At 40.7% G+C, this 26458-nt stretch overlaps 1 protein-coding gene across 2 annotated transcripts in view; it reads left to right on the top strand.

Annotated features, from left to right (window-relative positions):
- Nucleotides 1-26458, top strand: part of RASGEF1B (RasGEF domain family member 1B) — a 523636-nt gene that overhangs the window by 155030 nt on the left and 342148 nt on the right. The window contains exon 3 of one of the 2 annotated variants that reach the window (XM_036337557.1): nucleotides 21287-21340. In XM_036337557.1, the coding sequence (XP_036193450.1) occupies nucleotides 21287-21340 (54 nt within the window). Of the gene's footprint in view, nucleotides 1-21286; nucleotides 21341-26458 lie in introns of those variants that run through there. The other variant, XM_036337553.1, reaches the window with a different exon arrangement.

Genomic DNA, 26458 nt, shown 5'->3' with positions numbered 1-26458 from the left:
TGATCATTCATATCACTTTATTCCCTCTCAGGTACTGCACAGCATTCATAGTATAAGTCATCATCCATCTAGTTTGACAAGGAGCATGACAAGTTGCCTGTATATAATAATCTGAAGATCATCTGGGGGAGGAAAGGGCCCATCCTTCCTTCCTGCTCCCAGCCACTGGCTCTTCCAGAGCCCAGGCTTCAGGGAACCTTGTAGCCTTTTCCTTACTTCCGCATCCACAATTATGTCTTTAGTGGCATTGATCCCTGTAATGAGGCCTTTGTGAAGGCTGCAGAGTAAGCATGGTTGAAACAGAGCTGGAGAAGAACAGAATTCAGAATTTTCAGAAGTGGTAATATTAGCTATTTATTGAGTACATGTCCTCTTACATTCTTACAAAGTACTCTAAGGTAAATGATCTTGTTCCCATCCTATCTGATAATAGATAAACATGGTAATTGACCATACCTTCGCTACACCTCTCATTGGCTAATCAGTGAGATATGCAAATTAACTGCCAAAAAAGATGGCAGTTAATTTGCATACATAGGCATGAAGTGGTGGAGCGAAGACTGAAGGTGGCTCCTGCTAGAGCAGCGAAGGTTTGAAGGCGGCTCCAGCCGGAGCGAAGGCCTGGGTCCCGGGTGCCGGAGGAAAACCGGTGCCGGCAGCCAGGGGAAGGGAAGGCCTATTGCATGAATCTTTTCATGCAACAGGCCTCTAGTCTATATATATAAAAGCCTAAGTGATGCTCAGTGCTGGAGCTGCCCCCTGGTGATCAGTGTGTTCCCACAGCCAACTTCCCGCAGTCCCTCCCCCCAGGCAGCTGGCCCCGATAGGGCAGGCTAGCCAACCTCCCTCGGCCCTTCCCCTGGCCGGCCCTGATAGCCCCAATTGGCCCAATCACCGGCCAGGCTGAGGGACCCCACCCATGCATGAATTTGTGCACTGGGCCTCTAGTTTTACATATAAAGAATTGAGGCTCAGAGAAGTTAAGTGGTGTGCCCAAGTCCACATAAGAAGGGGCAGTGCTGGGGTTTGAGCTCATGCCCTTTTCATTAAGCTCCCAGGAGGGACACCTTTGGCCTATTTATGTGTCAGGTTGGTAAGAGATATTTAACAACCAGGGCTTTTTTTCTCTGTTCTTTTGAAGGTGAGTGGTGTTAATGTGCCAGGATAGAGGTGGCAGTGTGGAGGAGGGCAACAGGGAGGATGAGAGCCCAGATATTGGTAGCAGCCAGCAGTTGGCTAGGGATGTAGATGCTCTCCTGTTCGCTTCTAACATGAGTAGGAAGTCAGGAGCTGAGAAAAAGTTTAGTGACATCTTATCTCTCTACCTCCAGGAAATGCACAATCTTCAGGATGAAGGAGAATTTGAAAAATTAATTTGGAATAAAAATTCCTACTTCCAAAGGACTTCTGACTAGGGTGGGTTATGCTAGTAATTTGGAATGATTGGTTCTCAGTTCCTCAAGGGCATAATTCAGTTCCACGGTGGTCTACAGCCCTACGCAGCATCAGCAAATGATAATTCCCCCCTGTGAACTATTTTCTTTATTCCTCGGTGCTTTCTTTGGCTTTACCTTGTGCCAGACCTGAAAATCTGGAGCTGTCAGCCCAGTGCAGCTCCACAGAGTGTGTGCTGGGGCAGTGTTCCAACCCTGTGATGGGGAGCGTGAGGACAGTTCTGCATGCTGGGCCATATTTATGGCTTTGTCAGCGGCTGGCACTGTGCACACGGGCTCAAGATGGCCAAAAGAGCTTTAGTGGATGATGAATGTTTCGTTAGAATGATGAAACAGTACAGCCTCCCAGCAGCAGGCCTGATCTAGACTAGAACATTCCCTGAAACAAGAAATTCTTGATTCTGCAGTAGCCCAGGGTCACATGTGACCAAAGACGATAAGCATTTTCTTTGGACTTGCGGTTTACGTCAGAGTCCTCTGCCTGCCTAAACCTCACATTGTTAGTTTTTAAGTGAATTTCATATTGTACTCTGATGATCCCAGAGTATAGTTCTCATAGCACATGCTATCCTAGAAATACTTCTGAAGGCCAATGACCTGAACCTTGATTTAACTGCTTACTAGCTAAGAAAACTTGGGCAAGTCACTTCTCTGTTTCTTTATTTAAAAAATATATATATATTTTTTATTGATTTCAGAGAGGGTTGGAGAGGGAGAGAGAGAAACATCAAATACTGTGATATGCACCTTATCCTCTTCCCTGATCTATCTGAAGATGCCTGTGATTAAAGGGGCTGTAGTGTTTGTTTCTACTCTGCCCTGGCTCATGACTCAGAGTCAATTGATCAGCACCCTGACCTTAGTGTTGATATTTATTTCTGAAGAGTAAGACAGAGCTAAATATATCAAAGTATCAATACCATTACCATACGCAAAATATTTTAAGACACATGATTTTCATCTTATCCTCTTAATAACCATCCAGCTGGGTAGGGAAAAGTTTATTATGCTTTTTTGAAGATGGAAGCTAGTGTTGTAATGAAGGTTACAAGAATAATAATTAGTGGAACGAGAACGAGAGCCAGGTGTTTCTGATTCTTAGGTCTGGACCCAAGGGTAAACAAACTCTAGCTTTCAGGTGTAATCTGGCCCACTGTCTGATTTCGTATGGCCTGCAAGCTAAAAGTAGTTTTCACATTTTTAAATATTAGGCAAAAAGCAAAAGAAGAATCATATTTCATGATATATGAAAATTATATATAATTCAAATTTCAGTGTCTATAAAATAATATTTTATCGGAACCCAGACACACATATTCATTTATGTTTTGTCTATAACCCCTTTTATGTAACAGTGACAGAGTTGAGTTGTTGTGACAGAGACCTTGGGGACCACAAAGCCTAAAATATTTATTGCCTGTCTTTTTACAGGAAAGGATTGTCAACCACTGTAATAGGTGATCAATAAATAGAGAGCCTCTCTCTGTGTTAGTTTCAATAGGGCTACCATAAAAAAGTGCTACAAACTGGATGACTTAATACAGCATTTATTCTCTCATAGTTCTGGAGGCCAGAAGTCCAAAATCAAGGTGTCAGCAGAGCTATGCTCCCTCTGAGGCTCTGAGTAGAATCCTTCCTTGCCACTTCCTAGCTTCTAATGGTGGCTGTCAGTCCTTGGTGTTTCTTTGTTACAGCTTCATCTATCCAGTCTCTGCCTCCATCATCAGTCGGCTATCTTCACCCCATCTTCCCTCTGTGAGTGTCTGTGCCCAAATTTCCCTTATTTATTTATTTATTCATTTATTCATTCTTAATCCTCACTCAAGGATATTTTTCCATTGAGTTTTAAGAGAGTTGAGGGGAGAGAGAGAGAGAGAGAAGGAGAGAGAGAGAGAGAGAGAGAAACATCAATGTGAAAGAGACACATCTATTAGTTGCATCCTGCATGGGATCCTGACCTGGCCAAGTATTGAACCTGCAATCCAGGTACGTGCCCTTGACTGGAAATCAAACCATTGACCCTGTACTCTAAACACTGAGAATACCTGCCAGGGCCAAATTTCCCCTTTTTAAATAAGGATACTGGTCATATTAGATAAGAACCCACCCTAATAATGTCATTTTAACTGGATTATCTGCAAACATCCTATTTCCAAAAAACGATTACATTCACAGGTACTAGGGGTTAGGACAGTGATGGCGAACGAACCTATGACATGCGTATCAGAGGTGACATGCGAACTCATTTTTTTGGTTGATTTTTCTTTGTTAAATGGCATTTAAATATATAAAATAAATATCAAAAATATACATCTTTGTTTTACTATGGTTGCAAATATCAAAAAATTTCTATATGTGACATGGCACCAGAGTTAAGTTAGGGTTTTTCAAAATGCTGACACGCCGAGCTCAAAAGATTCTCCATCACTGGGTTAGGAAATCACATCTCCTTTTGGGGCCAACAATTCAATTCATAATACCTTTCCCACATAATATGCCCCCCATTACCATTACTCTTCCTTTATTTTCTGCCTCCTTCCTCCTCCTTTCTTTTTCCTCTCTTCCTCCCTTACCTGATTAACTGTGCCTTCAACATTTATGAAGTTCCTTCTGCATCCTCACCCCCGTGACCATCACTGTGCTAAAATATAGGGTATAAAGATGATTAAAAGTTGGCCTCTGGCCTCGATGAGTTTACAGTGCAATGTGGGAATCACCAAAGGAGCTTGATAAGTTTCACCAAAGGAGCTTGATAAGGTGCAGTAGAGATTTGCAGAGCTTTTAAGGATCTAAATTCCCTAGTTTTGAGTAGTAATCTTTCAAAGTAGTTGATGTCTTATTAAAGTTCCACAGCTAACCCTAACTGGTTTGGCTCAATGGATAGAGCATTGGCTTGAGGACTGAAGGGTCCCAGGTTTGATTCCGGTCAAGGGCATGTACCTTGGTTGCGGGCACATCCCCAGTTAGAGGTGTGCAGGAGGCAGCTGATTGATGTTTTTCTCTCATCGATGTTTCTAACTCTCTATCCCTCTCCCTTCCTCTCTGTAAAAAAAAAAAAAAAATCAATAAAACATATTAAAAAAAATAAAGTTCCACAGCTATTGACTCAAAAATTGTAGATGAAAAAAAAATGTAGATGCTTATATACATAGAATTTTAATATAAAGTTTCCTCACTATTTGTTTGATGTCAGAATATACATAAATATTTTGCTCTTCTTATTTGCCTCAATTCCTTCAATCCATCTTCCTTCAGCATTTACCACATCATATTAGGATATTCTGCTCTGGAAAAAATACAGTGGGGCCTTGACTTACGAGTGTCCCGACTAACGAGTTTTTCGAGATATGAGCCTTCTCTCCGCCGATTTTTTGCTTTGAGTTGCGAGCTAAAATTCGGGTTAGGAGCCAGCTTCAGATATTTCACCACTAGTTGGCGCAGCGAACGTCACAGTGAACGCCACAACATCAGCCCAACATCACGTGTCTCACTCGTTCACTTTTTGATTTGACATACGAGTAATTTGAGTTACGAGCTCCATCACGGAACGAATTAAACTCATAAGTCAAGGCCCCACTGTAATGGGATGACCCAGAGTAGGCACTGTTAGCCTATGTTGATGATTTTTAGGGAGACTTGGTCTGCCACTGTGTGGGATGAAGCTTGACCCTGCTCAGTGCCTTTTGTCCTGATATTATGCATTTTGTTGTGTCTGCTTTGTGGCTCTGCTCCTCTTGGCACTAATTGGCCACATTCAAATACTGTGGTAAGGTGCATGAATTGTGTTCTGATAGTGTCTCCATCCCTTGCCCCAAAGCACAGCATCTACCTGGTGTGCAGAATCCTTCCCACCAGGGTTAAGGGTTTGAGGCACAGCAAGGGAGTTGGTTCCAGTGGCTGTTTGTGGAGAACATGCTCAGGTCCTGTCTTTTACTCCTGTGCAGTTTGTAAACCATGGAGTCCCTTGTGCTCCCTGCAGATTCAGAGCTCCCTACAGGTTTCTACCCCAAAGCTACTAACCTGAAAACATCAAAGGTTCACTCCCTGTAGGGTGGGGGGACCCATACTAAAAAGCTAACACCTCTTCTCCCATGTTCCTAGGGTTCACAGTTGCTGCTGACCTTAACTTTGTATCTGGACTTTATGTATACACTAGAGGCCCAGTGCATGAAATTTGCGCACTGGGGTGGGGGGAGCAGTGTCCCTCAGCCTGGCCTGTGCCCTCTTGCAGTCCAGGAGCCCTCAGGGATGTCCGTCAGTCAGACATCCATAGTGCTGTCACGGAGGTGGGAGAGGCTCCTGCCACCACCGCTGCGCTCACTAGCCCTGAGCCCAGCTTCTGGCTGAGCGGTGCTCCCCCAATGGGAGCTCACTGACCACTGGGGAGCAGCTCTTGCATTGAGCGTGTGCCCCTTGGTGGTCAGTGTGTGTCATAGCAACCAGTCATTCTGCCCTTTGGTTGATTTGCATATTAGCTTTTTTTTTATTATTATTAGTTAAGGTATTACAAATGTGTCCTCATCCTCCCCATTAACCCCCAACCTCCCCCGCCACACACAAACTCATGCTCCCATCCCCCTGTTGTCCATGTCCATTGGTTTGGCTTATATACATGTATACAAGTCCTTCAGTTGATCTCTTCCCCTTACCCCCGCCCTCCCCTACTTTCCTTCTGGGGATTGATAGCCTGATCGCTGTTTCTCAGTCTTTGGGTCTGTCCCTTTTCATCAGTCTATGTTGTTCTCTATAATCCACAAATGAGTGAGATCATGTGGTATTTATCTTTCTCTGACTGGCTTATTTCACTTAGCATAATGCTCTCCAGTTCCATCCATGCTGTTGCAAAAGGCAAGAGTTCCTTTTTTTTACCGCAGCATAGTATTCCATTGTGTATATGTACCACAGTTTTCTAATCCACTCATCTGCTGATGGGCACTTAGGCTGTTTCCAAATCTTAGCTATGGTGAATTGTGCTGCTATGAACATAGGGGTGCATATATCCTTTCTGATTGGCGTTTCTGGTTTCTTGGGATATATTCCTAGTAGTGGGATCACTGGGTCAAATGGGAGTTCCATTTTTAGTCTTCTGAGGTAGCTCCATACTGTTCTCCACAGTGGCTGCACCAGTCTGCATTCCCACCAGCAGTGCAGAAGGGTTCCTTTTTCTCCACATCCTCTCCAACACTTGTTGTTTGTTGATTTGTTGATGATAGCCATTCTGACAGGTGTGAGATGATAACGCATTGTCGTTTTGATTTGCATCTCTCGTATAATTAGTGACTTTGAGCAGGTTTTCATATGTCTTTCGGCCTTCTGTATGTCCTCTTTCGAAAAGTGTCTATCTAGGTCCGTTGCCCATTTTTTTTATTGGATTGTTTATCTTCCTTTTGTTAAGTTTCATGAGATCCCTGTAAATGTTGGAAATTAAACCCTTATCGGTGGTATCATTGGCAAATATGTTCTCCCATGTAGTGGGTCTTCTTGTTGTTTTGTTGATGGTTTCCTTTGATGTGCAAAAGCTTTTTATTTTGATGTAGTCCCATTTGTTTATTTTCTCTTTAGTTTCCATTGCCCTAGGAGCATTATCAGAGAAAAATTTCTTCGGCATATGTTTGCGATTTCGCTGCCTGTGGATTCCTCTAGTATTTTTATGGTTTCCCGTCTTACATTTAAGTCTTTTATCCATTTTGAGTTTATTTTTGTGTATGGTGTGAGTTGGTGATCTAGTTTCATCCTTTTGCGTGTATCTGTCCAATTTTCCCAACACCATTTATTGAAAAGACTGTCTTGACTCCATTGTATGCTCTTGCCTCCTTTGTCGAATATTAATTGGGCATAGTGGTTTGGGTCGATTTCTGGGGTCTCTATTCTATTCCATTGATCTATATGTCTGTTCTTGTGCCAGTACCAAGCTGTTTTAAGAACAGTGGCTTTGTAATATAGCTTGATATCTGGTATTGAGATCCCACCTACTTTGTTCTTTCTCAGGATTGCTGCAGCTATTTGGGGTCTTTTTTTATTCCAGATGAATTTTTGGAACATTCGTTCTAGATTTGTGAAATATGCCGTTGGTAATTTAATGGGGATTGCATTGAATCTATAAATTGCTTTGGGTAGTATGGACATTTTGATGATGTTGATTCTACCAATCCATGAACACGGTATATTCTTCCATCTGTTTATGTCTTCCTCTATCTCTTTTTTCAGTGTCCTGTAGTTTTCAGCATATAAGTCTTTTACCTCCTTAGTTAAGTTTATTCCTAGGTATTTTAATTTTTTTGGTGCAATGGTAAATGGGATTGCTTCTGTAGTTTCACTTTCTGTAAGTTCACTATTGGTGTAAAGAAATGCCATGGATTTCTTAGCATTAATTTTGTATCCTGCTACATTGCCAAATTCATTTATTAAGTCTAATAATTTTTTGATGGAGTCTTTAGGGTTCTGTATGTACAGTATTATGTCATCTGCAAATAAGGACAGTTTTACTTCTTCTTTTCCAATCTGGATGCCTTTTATTTCTTCTTCGTGTCTGATCGCAATGGCTAGTACTTCCAGTACTATGTTGAACAGGAGTGGTGAGAGGGGGCATCCCTGTCTTGTTCCTGTTTTTAGGGGGAATAGTTTTAGTTTTTGCCCATTGATTATGATGTTGGCTGTGGGTTTGTCATATATGGCTTTTATTATGTTGAGGTATGATCCCTCAATTCCTATCTTGCTGAGAGTTTTTATCAAGAAAGGGTGTTGGATTTTGTCAAATGCTTTTTCCGCATCAATTGATATGACTATGTGGTTTTTTTCTCTCAATTTGTTTATGTGATGTATCACGTTTATTGATTTGTGGATATTGTACCATCCTTGCATCCCTGGGATAAATCCTACTTGGTCATGGTGTATGATCTTTTTGATGTACTGCTGGATCCGATTTGCTAGGATTTTGTTGAGGATTTTGGCATCTATGTTCATGAGGGATATTGGCCTATAATTCTCTTTCATTGTATTGTCTTTATCTGGTTTTGGGATTGGGGTGATGTTGGCTTCATAGAATGAGCTGGGAAGTGCTCCTTCCTCTTGGATCTTTTGACATAGTCTGAGGAGGATAGGTTTCAGGTCTTCCTTGAATGTTTGGTAAAACTCCCCTGTGAAGCCATCTGGCCCCGGGCTTTTGTTTGCTGGAAGCTTTTTGATTACTGCTTCGATTTCCTCCATAGTTATTGGCCTATTGAGATTTTTAGATTCTTCCTGGTTAAGTTTTGGAAGGTTGTATTTATCTAGGAATATGTCCATTTCCTCCAGGTTGTCTAGTGTGTTGGAGTAGAGTTGTTCATAGTATTTTCTAACAATCCTTTGTATTTCTATGGGGTCTGTTGTTATTTCTCCTCTTTCATTTCTGATTTTGTTTATTTGGGTCCTCTCTCTTTATTTCTTGGTGAGCCTGGCTAGAGGTGTATCAATCTTGTTTATCCTTTCAAAGAACCAGCTCTTGGTTTTGTTTATCTTTTGTATTGTTTTTTTGGTCTCTATGTCGTTTATCTCCACTCTGATCTTTGTTATTTCCTTCCTTCTGCTTACAGTGGGCTTTTTTTGTTGCTCTCTTTCTGATTCTTCGAGTTGTAGAGTAAGGTCATTTATTCTCATTGTTTCTTGTTTCTTGCAGTAGGCTTGTAGAGCTATGAACTTCCCTCTCAAGACTGCTTTTGCTATGTCCCATAGGTTTTGGATTGTTGTGTTTTCATTGTCATTTGTTGCCATGATGTTTTTTATTTCTTCTTTGATCTCACTGGTGACCCAGTCGTTGTTTAATAGCATGCTATTTAGTCTCCATGTGTTTGATTTTTTTGGATTGTTTTTGTTGTAGTTGATTTCCAGTTTTATGCCTTTGTGGTCTGAGAAGATACTTGATATGATTTCAATTTTCTTGAATTTGAAGAGACTTTTTCTGTGACCCAATATATGGTCTATCTTTGAAGATGACAAATGTGCACCTGAGGAGAATGTATATTCTGTGACTTTGGGGTGAAATGTTCTGAAGATGTCAATTAATTCCATCTGATCTATTGAGTCATTTAGGATTGATGTTTCTTTGCTGAGTTTCTGTTTAGAGGATTTGTCCAGTGGAGATAATGGGGTGTTAAGATCCCCTACTATGATTGTATTGCTGTCAATCTCTCCCTTGATCTTCTCCAGAAGATTTCTTACGTATTTGGGTGCTCCTATATTGGGTGCATATATATTTACCAGAGTTATTTCTTCTTGTTGGACTGCTCCCTTTAGTATTATGAAGTGGCCTTCTTGATCTCTTTTTATGTCCTTCACTTTGAGATCTAATTTGTCAGATATAAGTATTGCTATGCCGGCTTTTTTTTCACTTCCATTGGCCTGAAAAACCTTTTTCCATCCCTTCACCATCAGTCTGTGTGCATCTTTTTTTCTGAGGTGGGTTTCCTGTAGACAGCAGATATATGGGTCATGTTTTCTTATCCACTCATTTACCCTATGCCTTTTGACTGGGGAATTTAATCCATTTACATTTAAAGTTATTATTGATAGAATCTTGTTAGTCGCCATTTTTGTTCTTTACCGCTGCGTTCCTTCTTTGTTTCCTGTTTTTTTCTATTTACAGCAGACCCTTTAGCATTTCTTGCATTGCTGGTTTGGTTGTAATAAACTCCTGTAGACCATTTTTGTCTGTGAAGCTCCTGATTTGACCCTCAATTTTGATTGATAGCCTTGCTGGGTATAGTATTCTTGGATTCAGACCCTTCCTTTGCATGACTTTGTATATTTCATTCCATTCCCTTCTTGCCTGATGTGTTTCTGTTGAGAAATCGGTCGCTAGTCTGATGGGGGATCCTTTGTAGGTAACTTTCTGTCTCTCTCTGGCTGCTTTTAAGATTCTTGCTTTGTCGTTGGTGTTTGCAAATTTAATTATTATGTGCCTTGGTGTCAGTCTTTTCGGGTTCATTTTGTTTGGGACTCTGTGAGCTTCTTGGATTTGTGTGAGTTTTTTCCTCCCTATATCAGGGAAATTTTCTGTTACTATTTTTTCAAACAGGTTTTCTATTCCTTGCTCAGTTTCCTCTCCTTCTGGCACCCCGATTATTCGGATGTTGTTTCGTTTAGCATTGTCCCAGAGTTCTCTTAGGCTCTCCTCCTGCTTTTTAATTTTTTTTTTCTAGAAGCTGTTCTGTTTGGGTATTTTTTTCTACCTTGTCTTCTAGCTCGCTGATGCGGTTCTCTGCTTCTTCTAGTCTACTGTTGATGCTTTCTATTGAGTTCTTTATGGCAGTGATGTCATTTTTCATTTCTTCTTGGTTTCTCTTCATTTCCTCTTGGTTCTTCTTCATTTCCTCTTGGTTCCTACACATATTGTTGAATTGGTCTTCCATTCTTTTCATCCACCTTATGGCCATTACTCTGAATTCTTTCTCTGACAGGTTGCTTGCCTCCATTGCCTCCATTTCGTTTACTTCCTTTTCTGATGATGCCTGTTTTTCTTTCATATTTGGGTTGGTTCTTTGTTTCACCATGATTTCTCTTCTCAAGGTGTTTGGTTATGTAGTTCTCTCTCTGCTGCACTGATTCAAAGGCACAAAATACAACACAACAAGGCACAACATACAAGGCAACGAACTAAATGCATTCACGATATTAATAACCCCAAATAAAGGTGACCCTCTGAGCGAAGAGAATTAGGGGATAAAGAAGAAAAAAGAGAAAAAGATTAAAGAGAAAAATAAAATACAAAAAGGAGTGCCGAAATGAGATTGGGAAAAGGGAGAGAAGAAAAAAACAAAAAGACAAAAAAAAAATGTACGAGAATGAAATAGAGGTGGGGAAGAGGCTATTTGTATGGGGAGAGCGAGGGATTGGAAATTAGATATATAAGCAGAGTGAAATTTAGACAGTGGGTAGAAAGAAGGAATAGGTAAAATCCAAAGCAGGAATAGGGTAAGAGAAACAGGACAACAAAAGGGGAAAAGTGAGGAAGAGAGTTTTGGCTTAAGGATAAATGTGAGATAGAGAGAAATGATGCTAAAGGAATGATGAAAATAGTGTGTATAACACTAATCCCAAAATAAAATAAAGAAAAATAAAAAAAATAATAAAAAATAAAATGACACTTGAAAAAATGGTAAAAGGATAGCAGTAATACTGGTTAAAAAAATGTAGTAATTAAAAAGGTAAAATCAAGTGATGAAAAAAATAAAAAATAAAAAAAATAAAAATAAAATAGGTTCTTAATGAAATGGTGAAAAAAGAATTAAAAAAAAATATATAAAAATATTCGGAAGTGAAGGTGCTTCAGATCTTCCACTCTTCTTTTTGGCACGCCTCAGTCCTGCCAGGCATTCAGGAGAGTGTTGAATTTCCCTGCGATACGCTGTCCCTCCGTGCCGTAAACCACAGTCCTGATTTTAAGGCAGGTTGTATTTGTTTACCAGACTGCCTTTATTTGTGATTGCAGAAGAGACAGTTCGTGGCTCTGCCTCTGGGTGGCAGTGTGTCTGGATTGACCTCTGAGGCTATAAGTCCTCTCTATCAGTAGGGTTTTGTTTTGTTTTTTTTCCTCTATGGTATTTGGAACTGATTTGGGAAAGACCACTGCCCAGAGCTGGTTCCTTGCCACTGCCCGCTGTTTCCCAGGCTCCCCAAAAAGAACTTTCCCCTACAGGCTCTGCGAATGACCCCAACTGGGGAATCCCATGCACTGGGTTTAATAATCAAATGCACGGATCTAAGGGGAACTGTAACAAGAGCCTGATAGTTGTGCGAATTCGCAAGCCTCCACCTTCCAGGTCTGCGCACAGTCTCTGCGTGCAGTCTCCGTGCGCCCACTTGCCCCTGGCACCAAGCAGCCAGCAGATTGGCAAAGTCCAAGGCTGCCACTTTACATCCAGTCCAGCTATGGGCTCATTTTTCGCGTTCCCTTCTGCCAGCAGCCCTGTGGGGCCCCTTCCCCACTCGCGGGTCACGCTGGTCCCAACGGCTGCGGACTCTGTGGGGCGCAGATTCCGCCCAGCGCGCGCGATACTTGGTCCTCCCTCCAACCCGAACTGCAAACCGCACCTTTAGGGGATGTCTAACCTTTCCGTGAGAAGAAGCAGTGCTCGTCTGAGTTCAGGCAGTCACGCTGCTTGAGATCCCCTGTTTCCAGGTTAGTAGCTGGTCTCTGGATGCCAGCAACAACCACCCAAGATGGCGCAGTCTCCCCTGCTTAGCTGGCGCACCACGAGAGGCTTCAGCCGCAGTCTCCAACCGTCCTTTTTTTTTCCTGGGGGTTCTCGGTCTTTCCTAGCTGCAGACAGTCTCTCAGCTGAAAATCCTCTGCCTATTCGGGCTGCATGTTACCCGTTTCAGCTGCTCACCCTTATCTGCTCCAGGACAAGGCACAGGACATGTCCGTTTATACCTCCACCATTTTCCCTCCCTTAGCTTTTTATTATATAGGATTTCTCAGTCTCTGCTTGACCTAGCCTTTTTTAAGGAAGCTTTAAAAAAAATCTCTTTTAGCCCTAGTCAGTTTGGCTCAGTGCATGGAGTGTCCCAGGTTCAATTCCGGTCAAGGGCAGATGCCTGGGTTGCAGGCTTGATCCCCAGTAGGGGGCATGCAGGAGAGAGCCAATTAATGATTCTCTCTCATCATTGATGTTTCTATCTCTTTCTTCCTCTCCCTTCCTTTCTGAAATGAATAAAAAGAAATCTCTTTCATAAAACTCACCATGAATGCAAAGTCTCATTAGCTTTTATAAACAATGCTGAGGAAGAAGGAATTAATATTAAGTTGTTAGTAAAGCACCTTTGACATTGATATGAGACTAGAGTAACCTCACATTGTTAGTTTTTAAGTGAATTTCATATTGTACTCTGATGATCCCAGAGTATAATTCTCATAGCACATGCTATCCTTGAAATACTTCTGAAGGCCAATGACCTGAATCTTGATTTAACTGCTTACTAGTTAAGAAAACATGGGCAAGTCACTTAACCTCTCTTTCTTTATTTAAAAAATATTTTTTTTTATTGATTTCAGAGAGGGTTGGAGAGGGAGAGATAGAAACATCAATGATGAGAGAGAGCCTCTTGCATGCCCCATACTGAGGACTGAGCCCACAACACAGGCCTGTGCCCTGATGGGGAATTGAACAATGACCTCCTGGTTTATAGGTCAATGCTCAACCACTGAGCCATGCCGGCTGGGCATTTCTCTGTTTCTTAGTGTTCTACAGTGAGTATAACAACTACTTCATAGAGTTGTTTGGAAATTCAAGTGAAACAGTGTGTGTTGAGGAGCTCTAGAAATTGGAAGTTTTATATAAATGTCAGAAAGTGTTATTAGTATTGTTACTAATTAAAATTATGCTATGGAAATTCCAGTCAAAAATACTGTTTTATTTCTGTTATGAGGTTATAAAAGTTATCATTACTGTTAACTACTTGGGTATAGCTTAGATCACTGGTTCTCAAGGTATGGTGCATCAATTTTACCTGGAAATGTGTTAGAAATGCAGATTCCTGGGCCTTGCCCCATATCTCCTGAATCAGAACTTCTAGGGCAGTGGTTCTCAACCTTGGCTGCACATTAGAATCACCTGGGAATCTTTTTAAAATCCTGATTTCTGGGCCTCATCCTCCGGAAATTCTGTTTCTTTGTTATGGGGTGGGGCCACAACATTAGTAACAAAGAAACAGAATTTCCAGAGGATGAGGCCCAGAAATCAGGATTTTAAAAAGATTCCCAGATGATTCTAATGTGCAGCCAAAGTTGAGAACCACTGCTCTAGAGTTTTATCAAGACTCCCAGGTGATTCTTATGCCACCAATGGTTGAGATCTATTGACTTAAGAGTTATGCTCACCTGGATATGTGTAGGCTCTGATTTTGCTGATTTTTTGTACTTGGCCTTCCTTTCAGACATGGGAGTGATTCTGAAAGACACAAACATGTGTACTTAAGATGGAGTTGTCATTTGACTTTCTACAACATGCCATTTTCAACATTGACATAGACTCTAGGATTGCAGGTCCTTGAAGCGTGGCCTTTGTTAAACACAAACTTGTTGGAGATTATGGTGGGGGTCCAGAGAGGGGGTTTTAAGGTGCTCCTACTTAAGTGGGATATTAACAGTTGAATGAAATGACTGGTTCAGGCTTTCATCTTCCTCACATGAGTGTCTACCAATTAGTGAGTCTGAGGCTCACCCCTTTGTGCCCTCCCAGGTCTCAGAATAAGTGAGGTACCCTATTGCACACCCTGTCCTTTCCCATCCTGCCTCTGGATTGCAGCTATGCCATCACTGTTATGACAGATAGGTGGATGGTAGTTACTTGTGTAAAGTGAAACCCAGAGCTGTAAACTTAATTAAGGTAGAAGAGGGAAAGTGGTGGGAAAACATTAAGGAAATCACGGTGCTCTCATTTTGATCCACAAGGGCAGGGGTACATGGTAGGTGTTCAATAAGAATTTATTGAATAAGTGAATGAGGAATGAATTTCATGTTTGGGGAGCTAATCTGGTTCATAGGTCGATGCTCAACCACCAAGCCATGCCGGTGGCTCATAACTTTTGGGAATCTATCTTATCCCAAATGAACAGGCATTATGCCTTGATCGAGTGAACTATTAGATATGTTTAGTTTTAAATGCAGACATAAATAGATTTGATCTTTCCATGGCTCAAATTTCCTCCCATCAGCTTTCCCTTAATTATCCACAAGTGTTCCAAACCTTCATTAGCTAAATAGGATGCAGATGATGGTCATTAGTCTGGGCTATAAATCCTGCTGGCATATTCAATGGCTTTTCACTTGGTTAATTGAAATTTTCAGTATTCATGGGCTACAAGAAAACACTGTAATTTTATCATTTATTCCAGGCTATAATTTTTTTTTTCCTTTAGCTGGTTGTATTTTATAACTATGCAGTTAAAATAAATAAATATGAATGCCATATTTTGCCTGGAGGGCTACCACTATTTTCAGTGTACATGTATCAATACCAATCTACTAAATATGAAGACCAAATGGAAATTCATGCTAGAAATCCTAAAATTGGCTGACTAAAATGTCTGTGAGAGCATCCAAGTAGTATGCACTTTTGGGAGCCATCGATTCAAGTGTAAGAGACTTTCAAATTGTTAGTAATATGAGTAGGCCTAGTCGTGACATCCATCAAGGAGTAAGAAATCAGCCCGTGTGTCTGTGGGGTGCAAATTGCAGGTATCAAATGAAGATGCTTTATGCGGCATCATTCCTTTACAGGGTTCATAGCTTTCAATGGAATTCGACCATTTATCAAAACTAGCTGGCCTCTGTTTGGTGGAATCTGGCTGAGAACAAAACACACACACACACACACACACAGGCACTGATGTTTGACATAAAATGTCATTACACTACCATCTATCGCAGATATTTAGTTTCTGAATTCCTTAATTTTTATAATCTAATACGCAATGCTATTCTCTTCTTTTGCACCTGACTTTGTTCCAATTTAATCATGCCACATGTTTGCTGGTTTTAAATATAAATCTTAGTTATAGACATTCCATGGCAGAAATTGGCTCAGCAGAGATAGACTATATCTATTTCAGTTTTTTTAAACCTAATTTAGCGGGAATACAATAACACTGTAATAACTCTCAGAGGTATACTCTCCCTTAAAAAGGAGTATAGAACATATGGAGTCTCTTTTCAGTGTTCAGTCACTTTGCAAAACATTCCCGCCCGTGAGACTCGGATAAGCAGCTGCCCTGCCAGAAGTTTCTTTCCATAGGCTGGACTGGATAAACCCTCAATCACTGCTCCTCCATCTGGGTTCTCTGACCAAGGCCTTATAGTTGTTATTTCAAGTCACTCTTCCTTCTGGGTTGCTTTGGCCTTTCTGCCCATTGGAATATTTCTACACATGGCTGTTAGTGGTAATTTGACGAAGACATGTTTAAGCACCTCAGTTTTCTGAATTAACCATAATTTGTGTGTCTCAAAGTCAGATGTAAAGACATCTTATCAGCTATGCTTTTGTGGGCCACCTGTAAGACTCTCTACCTCTGTAGATAATCAAGAGCAGACCGTGTTATCTAGTCAAATATTCCTCCTCAGAGGACGGAGAAGAGAAGTTGGCAGTATACACACTGATTTCCAAACAATGTACCTGATAGTATCCGTCCCATTTTCTCCAATTAGCCAGAGCTATTATAACCTAAAAGGAAATGCATATGGGTTTCCTTGTTTCATTATGAAAAATTCAAGACCTCGAGGCCAGCAATCCATCATAAGCCCACAAGTAGGTCTATTATGAAGTGACAAGAATTAAACACCTAGACTCCTGAGCAAGTGGTCCATTTGTTTATCTGCCCAACAACTCTATCATAAAAGGCCAGCAAAACTGTAAGCTCTAATAAGGGGTCATCATTCAACTAAGTAAGTTTTCCATAGCCAGTATCTGTTCTTAGCAAAAGTATATCAAAGTAAAATATATTAATTGTGGACACAGCAATGCACCACACCGATCTCCCTGTTGCTAGGCTGCCCTGTGCTATCAGTCCTCTTAGGGAATTGCCGTTGGCTGAAAAGAATCATTTTGTTTATGGTGATGCCCCCTTCCCAGGGGAGCTCTTCCCCTCATCCCACATGGGTCAGGTTGGTCCCATCTTTAGATTTCCCCATTTGGTTGGCTGAGACCTTTGCTGAATTTACACCATGGCCCAACGTCTCCCTCTGCTCAGACCTGCTCCCTTCCCCTTCCTTCTACAAGTGGAGATCCCAACAGCACTCTCTACTGAACCTCCTGCACGCTCACCTCCATCTCACAGTCTGCATTTTAGGGAGTCTAACCTGCCATCTGTGCCTTTAGACCTATTCCCATCACCACTGAGTATCCAATGTCTTCATGATGTAAGTCTTCATTTCCTGTTAAGTCTGTGTTTGAAATTATTATTTTTTAAAATATCTCTTGTAGGAAAGGATCTGATAAACTCATTCCTTCTAAGGTGTAATAGACCAACGGATTATAAGACACGAAGTGTTCAATTTCCCCCTTTTCACCCTAGCATCTCTCGAGGGCTTGTCTATTATGACTGAAAGCCTTATGCTAAAAACTGAGCTCTAGTAAGTGGAATTTCAGGCATCAGTGCATAAATGGAAAACAGTGGGGCCCCACCTTGCTAGATTCATTTTGGGAAATCGCTACAGTGGTCCATGCACAATACTGTTCACCCCATGCTGGCCACCCTGCCAACAGAGTTAGAAGTCAGCGCGCTACAAAAGCCCTTGTGCGTCATCACGCTGGCGCTCCTGTGACAAATGCAGCATCCTGCAACTTTGGTGGAGGGGACTCATGAGGAGTTTCCTCTTTAGTAGAAAAATATTGATGCAACAATCAAGGTCACAGCATGGGTAAGTTGCCATGCTTTGAGTCTTTCATTTTCAGTAATTAAAGTGAACATGTTATGGAAGGTTGAGAAAGCCCACCCAAAGTCATTTACAATAGCTGCAATTAGGGAATGGAATGCTGCTTAGTCTTTAGACAGGAACGGAATGAGACTGACCAAGCGTATAAGTAAAATCCCTTTAGAAAATGGCCAAATTAAGGAGACGGACTCTCAGTGACCCGTGCCATATGTACCGCTTTCACACTCCTTCCGGGTGCTGAGAGTTCACCATACATTTGTCCTTTGGCTCAAGGGTTTCTTTTCTACAAATGTAACATTTAGAGCTAATTGTATTAATTTTGTTCAGGAAGGCCAATTTCACCCATCTCTGGCTTTCATTTCTCCTGCCTTGTGTTTCTCCGGTTACCTGACACTGTTCTTGAAGGTTGAATGGCATTGTTTAATTTCAAAGATCATTTCCCTGGGTTTATAGCACTAATGTCTGTCTTTTTTAGACACGTTAGTTAATTTACTCTCTCCAGTGGTGTGTCTGAAGCTTAAAAATGCATTTAGTCTCTCAAGTTGCCCGCACACAGTGTTCAATAGCTGGAATTTGGGTCCTCCTCAGGTTCTGACTTCCATTTAGGACTGAGAATGAGATTTGAAATCATGGACAAGAAGAGAAATTCCAGGGAAAAAAAATTGTTGCACTAGCCAGGGAATTAGAATAATTTCTGTAACTAGCTCCTTTACAGTTTAGACCCATTGTCCTCAACTAGGGGTAATTTTTCACCCCCCCCCCCAGGGGACAATTGGCAATGTCTGGGGACATTTTTGGTTGTCACAACTGACATGGGGAGGGGTACATTTTACTGGCATCTGGTGGGTAGAGGCCAGAGATGTTGCAAAACATCCTACAATGCATAGCACAGTATGCATGCCCCCCATCACCCCCCACAACAGAGAATTATCCAGTTCAAAATGTTCATAGGCCCAACATTGAAAAATTGATTTAGCCAAACCAAGTGGATAATAGATAATGGACGTATGCTAAATAGAAAGAAAATGTATTTTGCTATCATTCAGGAGTTTTATTTCTCTCCTTTGGCTTTACTTACTACATGTGAGGCTGCGTTTTCAGCATTATGCTTCCCAGACAGTGTTTTGGGATAAGGAGTACAGTTTTGCCTATGCCTTCTTTTTTGGAGTCCATTCAATGTATATTAATTGGATACCTTCTTTGTCTCAGGCACTGGGCTAGGTAATGGGGCCACAGCAGTGACCAAGTCTTGTTAGGACTTTACCTCCCTGGAGCAGAAATCTGAGAGTGAGCAGAGGGCCCCCATGCCAGGATGCTCAGGTATACAAATGCGTCAAGATGATGAAGGTCATGAGGAAGGTATTTGATTGAAAGATTGCAGGTGGGGTTCTCACTATAGCATGTGAGAACTGCTTCCTTTGGCTTTTCTCTTTCTCATTAGTGGTATAATCTTTGAACAGCAAGCAAAGGTATCTTCCCTTGCATCCCCAAGGAATATAGAAATGAGAGAAATGAAGGCAAACCGGGCAGCAGCATAGATAAACATGGCATGGAACTCCAGGACTATGCTTGGTCCTGCCAACACAGGCTGCTGTTTGTCAGGGTTGAAATTAGATCAATGGGACAGGTTATGATAAGAAGAATGAATCACGTGCCCACATTCTTTGAGAAAAGATGGCTGTTTCTTTATGGGAGTCCTTTTCTTCCTTTTCTTGGTAATTCTGGTGTCTGTTTTTATGAACCTTTCCTCCCTTCTGACTTTTGCTTTTTCTCTTTTCTTCCAATACCAGAATACTTCCCTCTTCCCAGTTTTCCCCTTTTAATTCAAACTTTCTAAATAACATGTATTTCTTCCCTCACAAACAAAATAAAAACACAAATAAAAACTGCCAGCAAACCAAATTTAAGGATCACACCCAACCTAAATCTTAAACTTATTTTTTCTTCATTAAAGACACTTTGTGTGTGTGTGTGTGTGTGTGTGTGTGTGTGTGTATCCACATCTGTGTCTTCTGTCCTTTAATACTGCATATTATTTTGGGGCAGATCATGTGTTGGCTCAGATTCTTAACTTTCCCTAGTGCTTGTCCCAAAACAAAATAAAACTCTAGGTGAGGTGGTAAATATTTTTATGATATATGAGGAGAGCATAGGAGAAATTTTACATACATTAGATCTTCAAGCCTTACCAGAGTCTGTATTTATTATACATTTCTCTTAGTTCTTTTGACCCTATTCAACCAAAATAAAATTATCAATATATGTATATATATATATTATATATTATATCTATCTACCTTTTTATCTAAAGATACTTATTGCAGCAAGCAAAGAAAACCAACACAAAAGAATCAAAACCTGGAAATCACTAAATATCAATCAATAAAGGAAAGCCTACATAAAGTATGGGGTATCTATATTATGGAATGTTACATAGCTATTGAGAATAATGAGTCAGTCTATATGAACTGACTTGGGAAGATGTTGATAATATAGTCTTAGTAGGATGGTGTGATCTCAAGAAAGAAAATTCTATATTGCATATGTAATATAATAAATATAATTAACATGTAATTCATGTGAGTGTAGAGAAAGTGTGGAAAGATGAACACAAATTGTTATTATTGGTTACCTCAGGAGGATAGGTTAGAATGGGGATTAACTCATTAAGAATACATATTAGTTTTGTAATTAAAGAAAAAGAAAGATTTACTGAAACAAAAAAAAGCAAATACTATGTATGTGGCTGACCATAGCTCAGTTGAACACTTCATAGGATAATCCAAAAGTAACAAACTTGTAAATTTCAACTGGCCTTGAATGTTTAAGTGCCTTTCTAGTAGTTCATGAGGTCAAGAAAATAGATACACAAATATGTCAATCACTGGGATGATGAAGTGCTAAAGAAAGAGGAGATGAGATGCAAGCCTGTACGGTACTGCTGTTCAGAGTCACAAACCTCATGAATGGAGAGAAGCTCCATTCATCACTCAGCTCATAAAAGTTATCATTTGAAAGATTTTTGGCATTTAACATTTTGGACATAGCTCTTCAAGATAAAGAGAAAGTACCATGTGTGGTTGAGAAGGTGGGTTTTGGAGTCAGACAACTTGTCTTTGAGTTCTGGTCTATTTCTGAGGTGTATGATCTTTGGCAACCTAATTGTGCTACAATTAACTTGTTTGTGAAATGAATATAAATAAGAATCTTTATTTCACTGGGTCATTGTTGCCTATAATAAATGTTCCAGTTGGGGGTGTGTGCGTGGCACCAGGAGCAGTGAAAGGCAGACACTTTTTAAATTCCAGAGAAAGCAGTGGGGTTCCAGAAAGTGGTACCCACTTTGATTAGAGATGCACAGGTCTGGGCCAATATCATTACACTCCGACGGTTCTAATGTGTCTCCCACCTTCCTGTTTTGCAGACCACCGTTTTCAGCACATTGGGCAGTGAGAAGTCCTTATCTGACTGCAAAAAGGTAAGTCAGCCTCTAAGAATTTCAGCCTGCTGTCAGAGTACTAAAGGCTTCAGGGTTGATGACACTCATTTGAAAAGCAATGGTATCAATGAGAATGTTCTGATGACACATTGTAGCCTTCTTTCTTCAGAGATGGAAATTTGAATGGTTCTCTTTAAGGAAGTGGAAAACTGTTATCATTTGACAGCATTTTTTAAATAGAGAAGCCCTGATTCAATATATTTCTATCTCGCTATTATTTGACATTTTATTCTGCTAGATGAGCCTCAAGGGAGTCCAGAGCAGGCTGCATTGCAGGCATCTACATCTTTGTTTGCAAATTTAAATCTAATGAACTTAATACCCAATACAATATAAAAATGATTTTGTATTGCAAAAGAAAGCTGATTGTATAGCATAAAATCTGGTTTGGATTCACCACTATCAAGTTTAAGAAGCTGTCATGCTTTGCAAAAGGATTAGCCTCCCTGGCGTCTGATGGAAGACACCCCTGTAATGGATCACGTCTCAAGACTGCCTGCCACAGTAGTAGCAGCGTGTCTAATTCCTGGCCATTGCTGTCCAGGGGGCACTTTTATCCGCCTCTTTAATCTCAGGTTTAACTAGATCTTCTCCTTCTTGAGGGGAAAGAAGTGATTTCACAGTCCAAACAACTCAAATAAATTCTTTGACGCCATCTATTGATATGGAAAACCAGATGCATAATGAGTTGATTAGTGTCTCATATTTTAGTTACTTGGCATTTCTTAGGATTTTATACCATGACATTGTTTGCTGTGCTGTTTCCACTTCTGAATTTTCTTGATATGGAAATACGTAGCAGAGATAATCATCTTTAGTGGTGTGAGTGCCCACTGTTCTGAATGCCACCCATTTCATTACCTTGATAGTTTTTTAATTGCCCATTAGATCTCCATCTTAATTGAGTTCTGCTGAGTTTGTCTTGTTCTCTGCTTCCTGTGAGTGAGGTCCATGGAATGCTCTTAAAATTATAGACTTTTGAGGAAGGAGGGACTTTAGGGGTTCTCTAGTCTCACTTTTCCCAGAGTGTTACTGCCATTGATATCATTTATAGGTGGACTTCTAGCCTCTACCTGGATATTCTGTTGACAGGGAACTTTATGAGCCTAACTGTTCACTAGTGAGACAGTGTTAGAGAGTTCTTCATTTTACTGAGTCAGTATCTGCCTCCTTTTGATTTTTGCCTAGTTATTTACATATAAAGTCTGTTAACGTTTCTTCTGAATCTTCCCCCCTCCTCACCACTAGGCTAATGCTTTTCCTTCTTTATTTCTGTTAGGACACTTATATGATTGGCTCCCAAAAGCATGGATTATTGGGATCTGGCTGTTGTTTTTGAAATCTGGTTCTGCCACTTATACTTACGTGACCTTGGGTTGGTTACATAACTGTTCCGTGCCTCACTTTTTCTGAAAAAGTTGTTGTCAGTATTATAGATGTCCCTCATTCCCCTGCCCCCCTCCCTTTTTGTCCCTTCCCACCCATTCCCCGCCCTACCACAGGCCTTCCCCACACTATTGTCTGTGTCCATGGGTTGTGCATATATGATCTTTGGCTAATCCCATCCTGACCTTTCCATCCCCCTTCCCACTGAGATCTGTTATTCTGTTCCATGCATCATACCGCTGGACCTATTTTGTTGGTTAGTTTATTTGTTCATTAGATTCCACATATAAGTGAGATAATGTGATATTTGTCTTTCTCTAACTGGATTATTTTGCATAGCATAAGCGTCTCCAGGTCTGTCTATGCTGTGGCAAGGTTTAAGAGTGCCTTCATTTTTGCAGCTGCATAGTATTCCAGTATGTAACTATACCATAGCTTTTTAATCCACTCACCTACTGGTGGGCACTTGGGCTGTTTCCAGATCTTAGCTATTGTTAATAATGCTGCTATGGACATAGGGGTACATATATATATTTTTATTGGTGTTTCAGGTTTCTTAGAATATATTCCTAGAAGTAAGATCACTGGGTCAAACAGCAGTTGGATACCAAAACCATTGCTTTTAGTGTTTTGCCATCTTCTTCTGCCATTGGATTCTAGCTGCTAATTTATGGGTCTAGTTTTCCCCTAAAAAGTCAGCTCTTAGAGGGAAGGAACAATGGCTGATTCAGTTAGGAACAATAAAATAATATCCCACGGGTAGTAAGAACTCAATAAAGATTTATTTAATAAATGGATTTGCTATATACATGATTGTTCATTAGTGTGATATCATTTTGAAACCATTTTATTCTAAAAAGCACTGTTTTTCTTTTTCATAGTTGTTGAAAAAAGAATATTGATTTTCAGGTTTTATTTATCAAGGTAATTTCTACACTAAAATAAGATGTTAATGGCTAGCTGGTGTTGGGAGGGGTGGGGATTTAAGTGTTTAGCCAGAGACAGCAAGTATCTCAAGGCCTACTACCTAAACACCACCTTACACAGTTGTAAGATCACCTGTTCTTATTTTCTGCCAAAGACCAACCAGTTCACTCCTTAATTTGGAAAGCCTCAAAACATCTAGGGGATATACATGCATTCATTCATGATTATTTATTGAGTGCCTCCTATTGCAAGGAAATTGTTATTGTTAATATGTTATAGAGCAGCGGTTCTCAACCTGTGGGTCGCAACCCCTTTGGGGGTCGAACGACCCTTTCACAGGGGTCGCCTAAATACATCCTGCATATCAAATATTTACATGAGGATTCATAACAGTAGCAAAATTACAGTTATGAAGTAGCAACGAAAATAATTTTATGGGTGGGGGTCACCACAACATGAGGAACTGTATTAAAGGGTCGTGGCATTGGGAAGGTTGAGAACCACTGTTATAGAGGAAAAACAAATATGCCAAGACTTGAAATGGCTTACTCTAGGGACATATTAACTCAGGCAGGCTCTTAGAGGGTAGACCTAGTTCATATCTTCTGATTTTCTTCCTCTGTGACCTCTCCAGCCCACACTATTGAACTAGAGTTGACACATGGTAGGTGTGTACTGGGTGGATGAGCAGCAGAGAATGAGCCTCAGCATGCTCCACGGCACCTCCTGCCACCTGTTTTATGTTCGTTGATATTTATATCTTTTTGTGTCTTGATACTTTTCCATTTCTCAGTGCAAGCTATTTGCACCCGGATACGTTGACTCAGTAATTTTCCTGTAGGGATATTCCGACATAGCACTATTGAACTTCCAGCATTTTAATTTAAAGGTAATGTGCAAAACAGATATTCTCACCTCTTCCCTGTCCTCGCCCTGACCCTGACTCCCACCCCAGGGGCATAGGCCAGAGATAGGCCAGGGGTGATGGACAGCTGAGGGTGATGGATGGGGTGAGGGTCAGGGATAAGATGAATCCCAGGGATGGGTTAAAGGTTAGAGATTTGTTTCACAAATTACTTGGAAATGAAAAGCAGTGGTTTTTCAGTTTGCCATCAAAATGCTCTATTTTACCCTGTTGTAACTTCCATCTCCATATGGTAACCTGGAGTCCCATCCAGAATCCTTGCCTATAGCCTTAGAAATAGGTTCCTCAGGTTGGAGAGTTTATTGAAAAAATTCAGCTATCATTAGTTTATTGAACTTTTTTAGGGGGCAGGGAAACAGCTGTTTTTGTGTGTATGTGTATGTGTCGCTCTCTGTTCACCAGTGATGTATGAGTGGGCACAGCACAGGCCCATATTGTCTCTTAGCCTAGCACATGATGTTTTTATTTTTAATAGACATAAGTCTTCATTCACATAGACAAGGTAATTTTCCTTCAGGAAAAGATAATTAAGAATATAGAATGTAATGAGCTACTAGAAGATTCAAATTTTTCATCAGTGTTGATGAATAGGTTCCTGGGAAAACTCAGCCCAAGATAGTATATCAGTGGTTAAAATATTTACTCACAGTTGGTTCCTCAGCCTTTTGAAACTATATCGTATCTGTCTTCCTCTTTTTAAGACTAATACTTAATGTCTAGACTGAGCTCATTGACCTCCACGAAGCTGGCTGGGCAGATTCCCAGGACTCTCAACCTCTTGGCAGAATTTCCAGGCTGGTAGGTCATGGTGACTTCTTCCCATGACCTGAGAAAGGGTACAAAGTCCAAATCAACCCAGCCAGCATTGAGGAAATTCCTCAGTTCCCCCAGAAGGACAGAATCCCATGTTCTGGAGCAGTCACAGAAAAGGGTATCATTTCAAGTAAATTCAAATGCTGTTTGCTTTCTAAATAGATTTTTTGGAAGCTATGAAGGTTCATTTTTGGCAGAGAGCTGTTTTTGCTGACTTGCTATAGGGCTCTCTGCTGGATAAAGGATGCTATATACTCATTGCAAAGTTATATCTTTTTTCAACACAGACCACTAATTTATGGGAAGGAAAGTTGTATCACTTTGAACAGAGGAAAAGCACTGCAGCCTGTCCTCTCTCTCTCTTTCCCTTCTTCCCTCCTTTCCTCTCTCCCTCCCTCCTTCCCTCCCCCTCCCCTTGTCCTCTCTCCATCCCTCTATCTTCTCCTATTATTCTCCCCCAGCAAAGAAAGAGCTCTTAGCACTCATTTGCAATGTTTGAGATAAGGATGGATGGTTTTGGATTCTATGCTCTCTTCTTTCAGCTTTTATTGCCCTGTTTTGGTTTTTATCATTGCATTTTCCAATCCCACTCTCCTGAGAGGCAGTATGGTTAAGAGCACAAGCTCTGGAGACTGGTTGCAGGGACTGGAGTCCCAGTTCCACCGCCCATGAGCTCTACAATTTTGCCTAGATTGCTTAGCTTCTCTGGGCCTCATTTGTCTCATGTATAAAATGAGACAATAATGGCACTGGCCTATGGAATTGCTGTGAGAACTGAATAGGCAGATCCATGTAAACTTCTTAGAACAATGTCTCAGTGAGAGATGTTCCTTTATAATTCTACCCAGGGCAGATAGAGACTAATTTGAGCCTTGGTGCTTTGAGTCCCACTTTATCTCTTTGCTCTAAAAGAGCAACAATATTAACAATATTCAGGAAAGCACACCAGTGGACTTGAGCTGGCATCAGTATTTAGAGAAAACTAAACTCTAGTTGCACTGGAGAAATATGTTTGTATAGGTCTCTAATTCTTAGTAATTCTCAAT

This window comes from Myotis myotis, unplaced genomic scaffold (genome assembly GCF_014108235.1).
Source record: "Myotis myotis isolate mMyoMyo1 unplaced genomic scaffold, mMyoMyo1.p scaffold_m19_p_1, whole genome shotgun sequence".
NCBI classification, from domain to species: domain Eukaryota; kingdom Metazoa; phylum Chordata; class Mammalia; order Chiroptera; family Vespertilionidae; genus Myotis; species Myotis myotis.
Note: the sequence above shows the minus strand (reverse complement) of the source record. Positions and strands in the feature narration are given on the sequence as shown.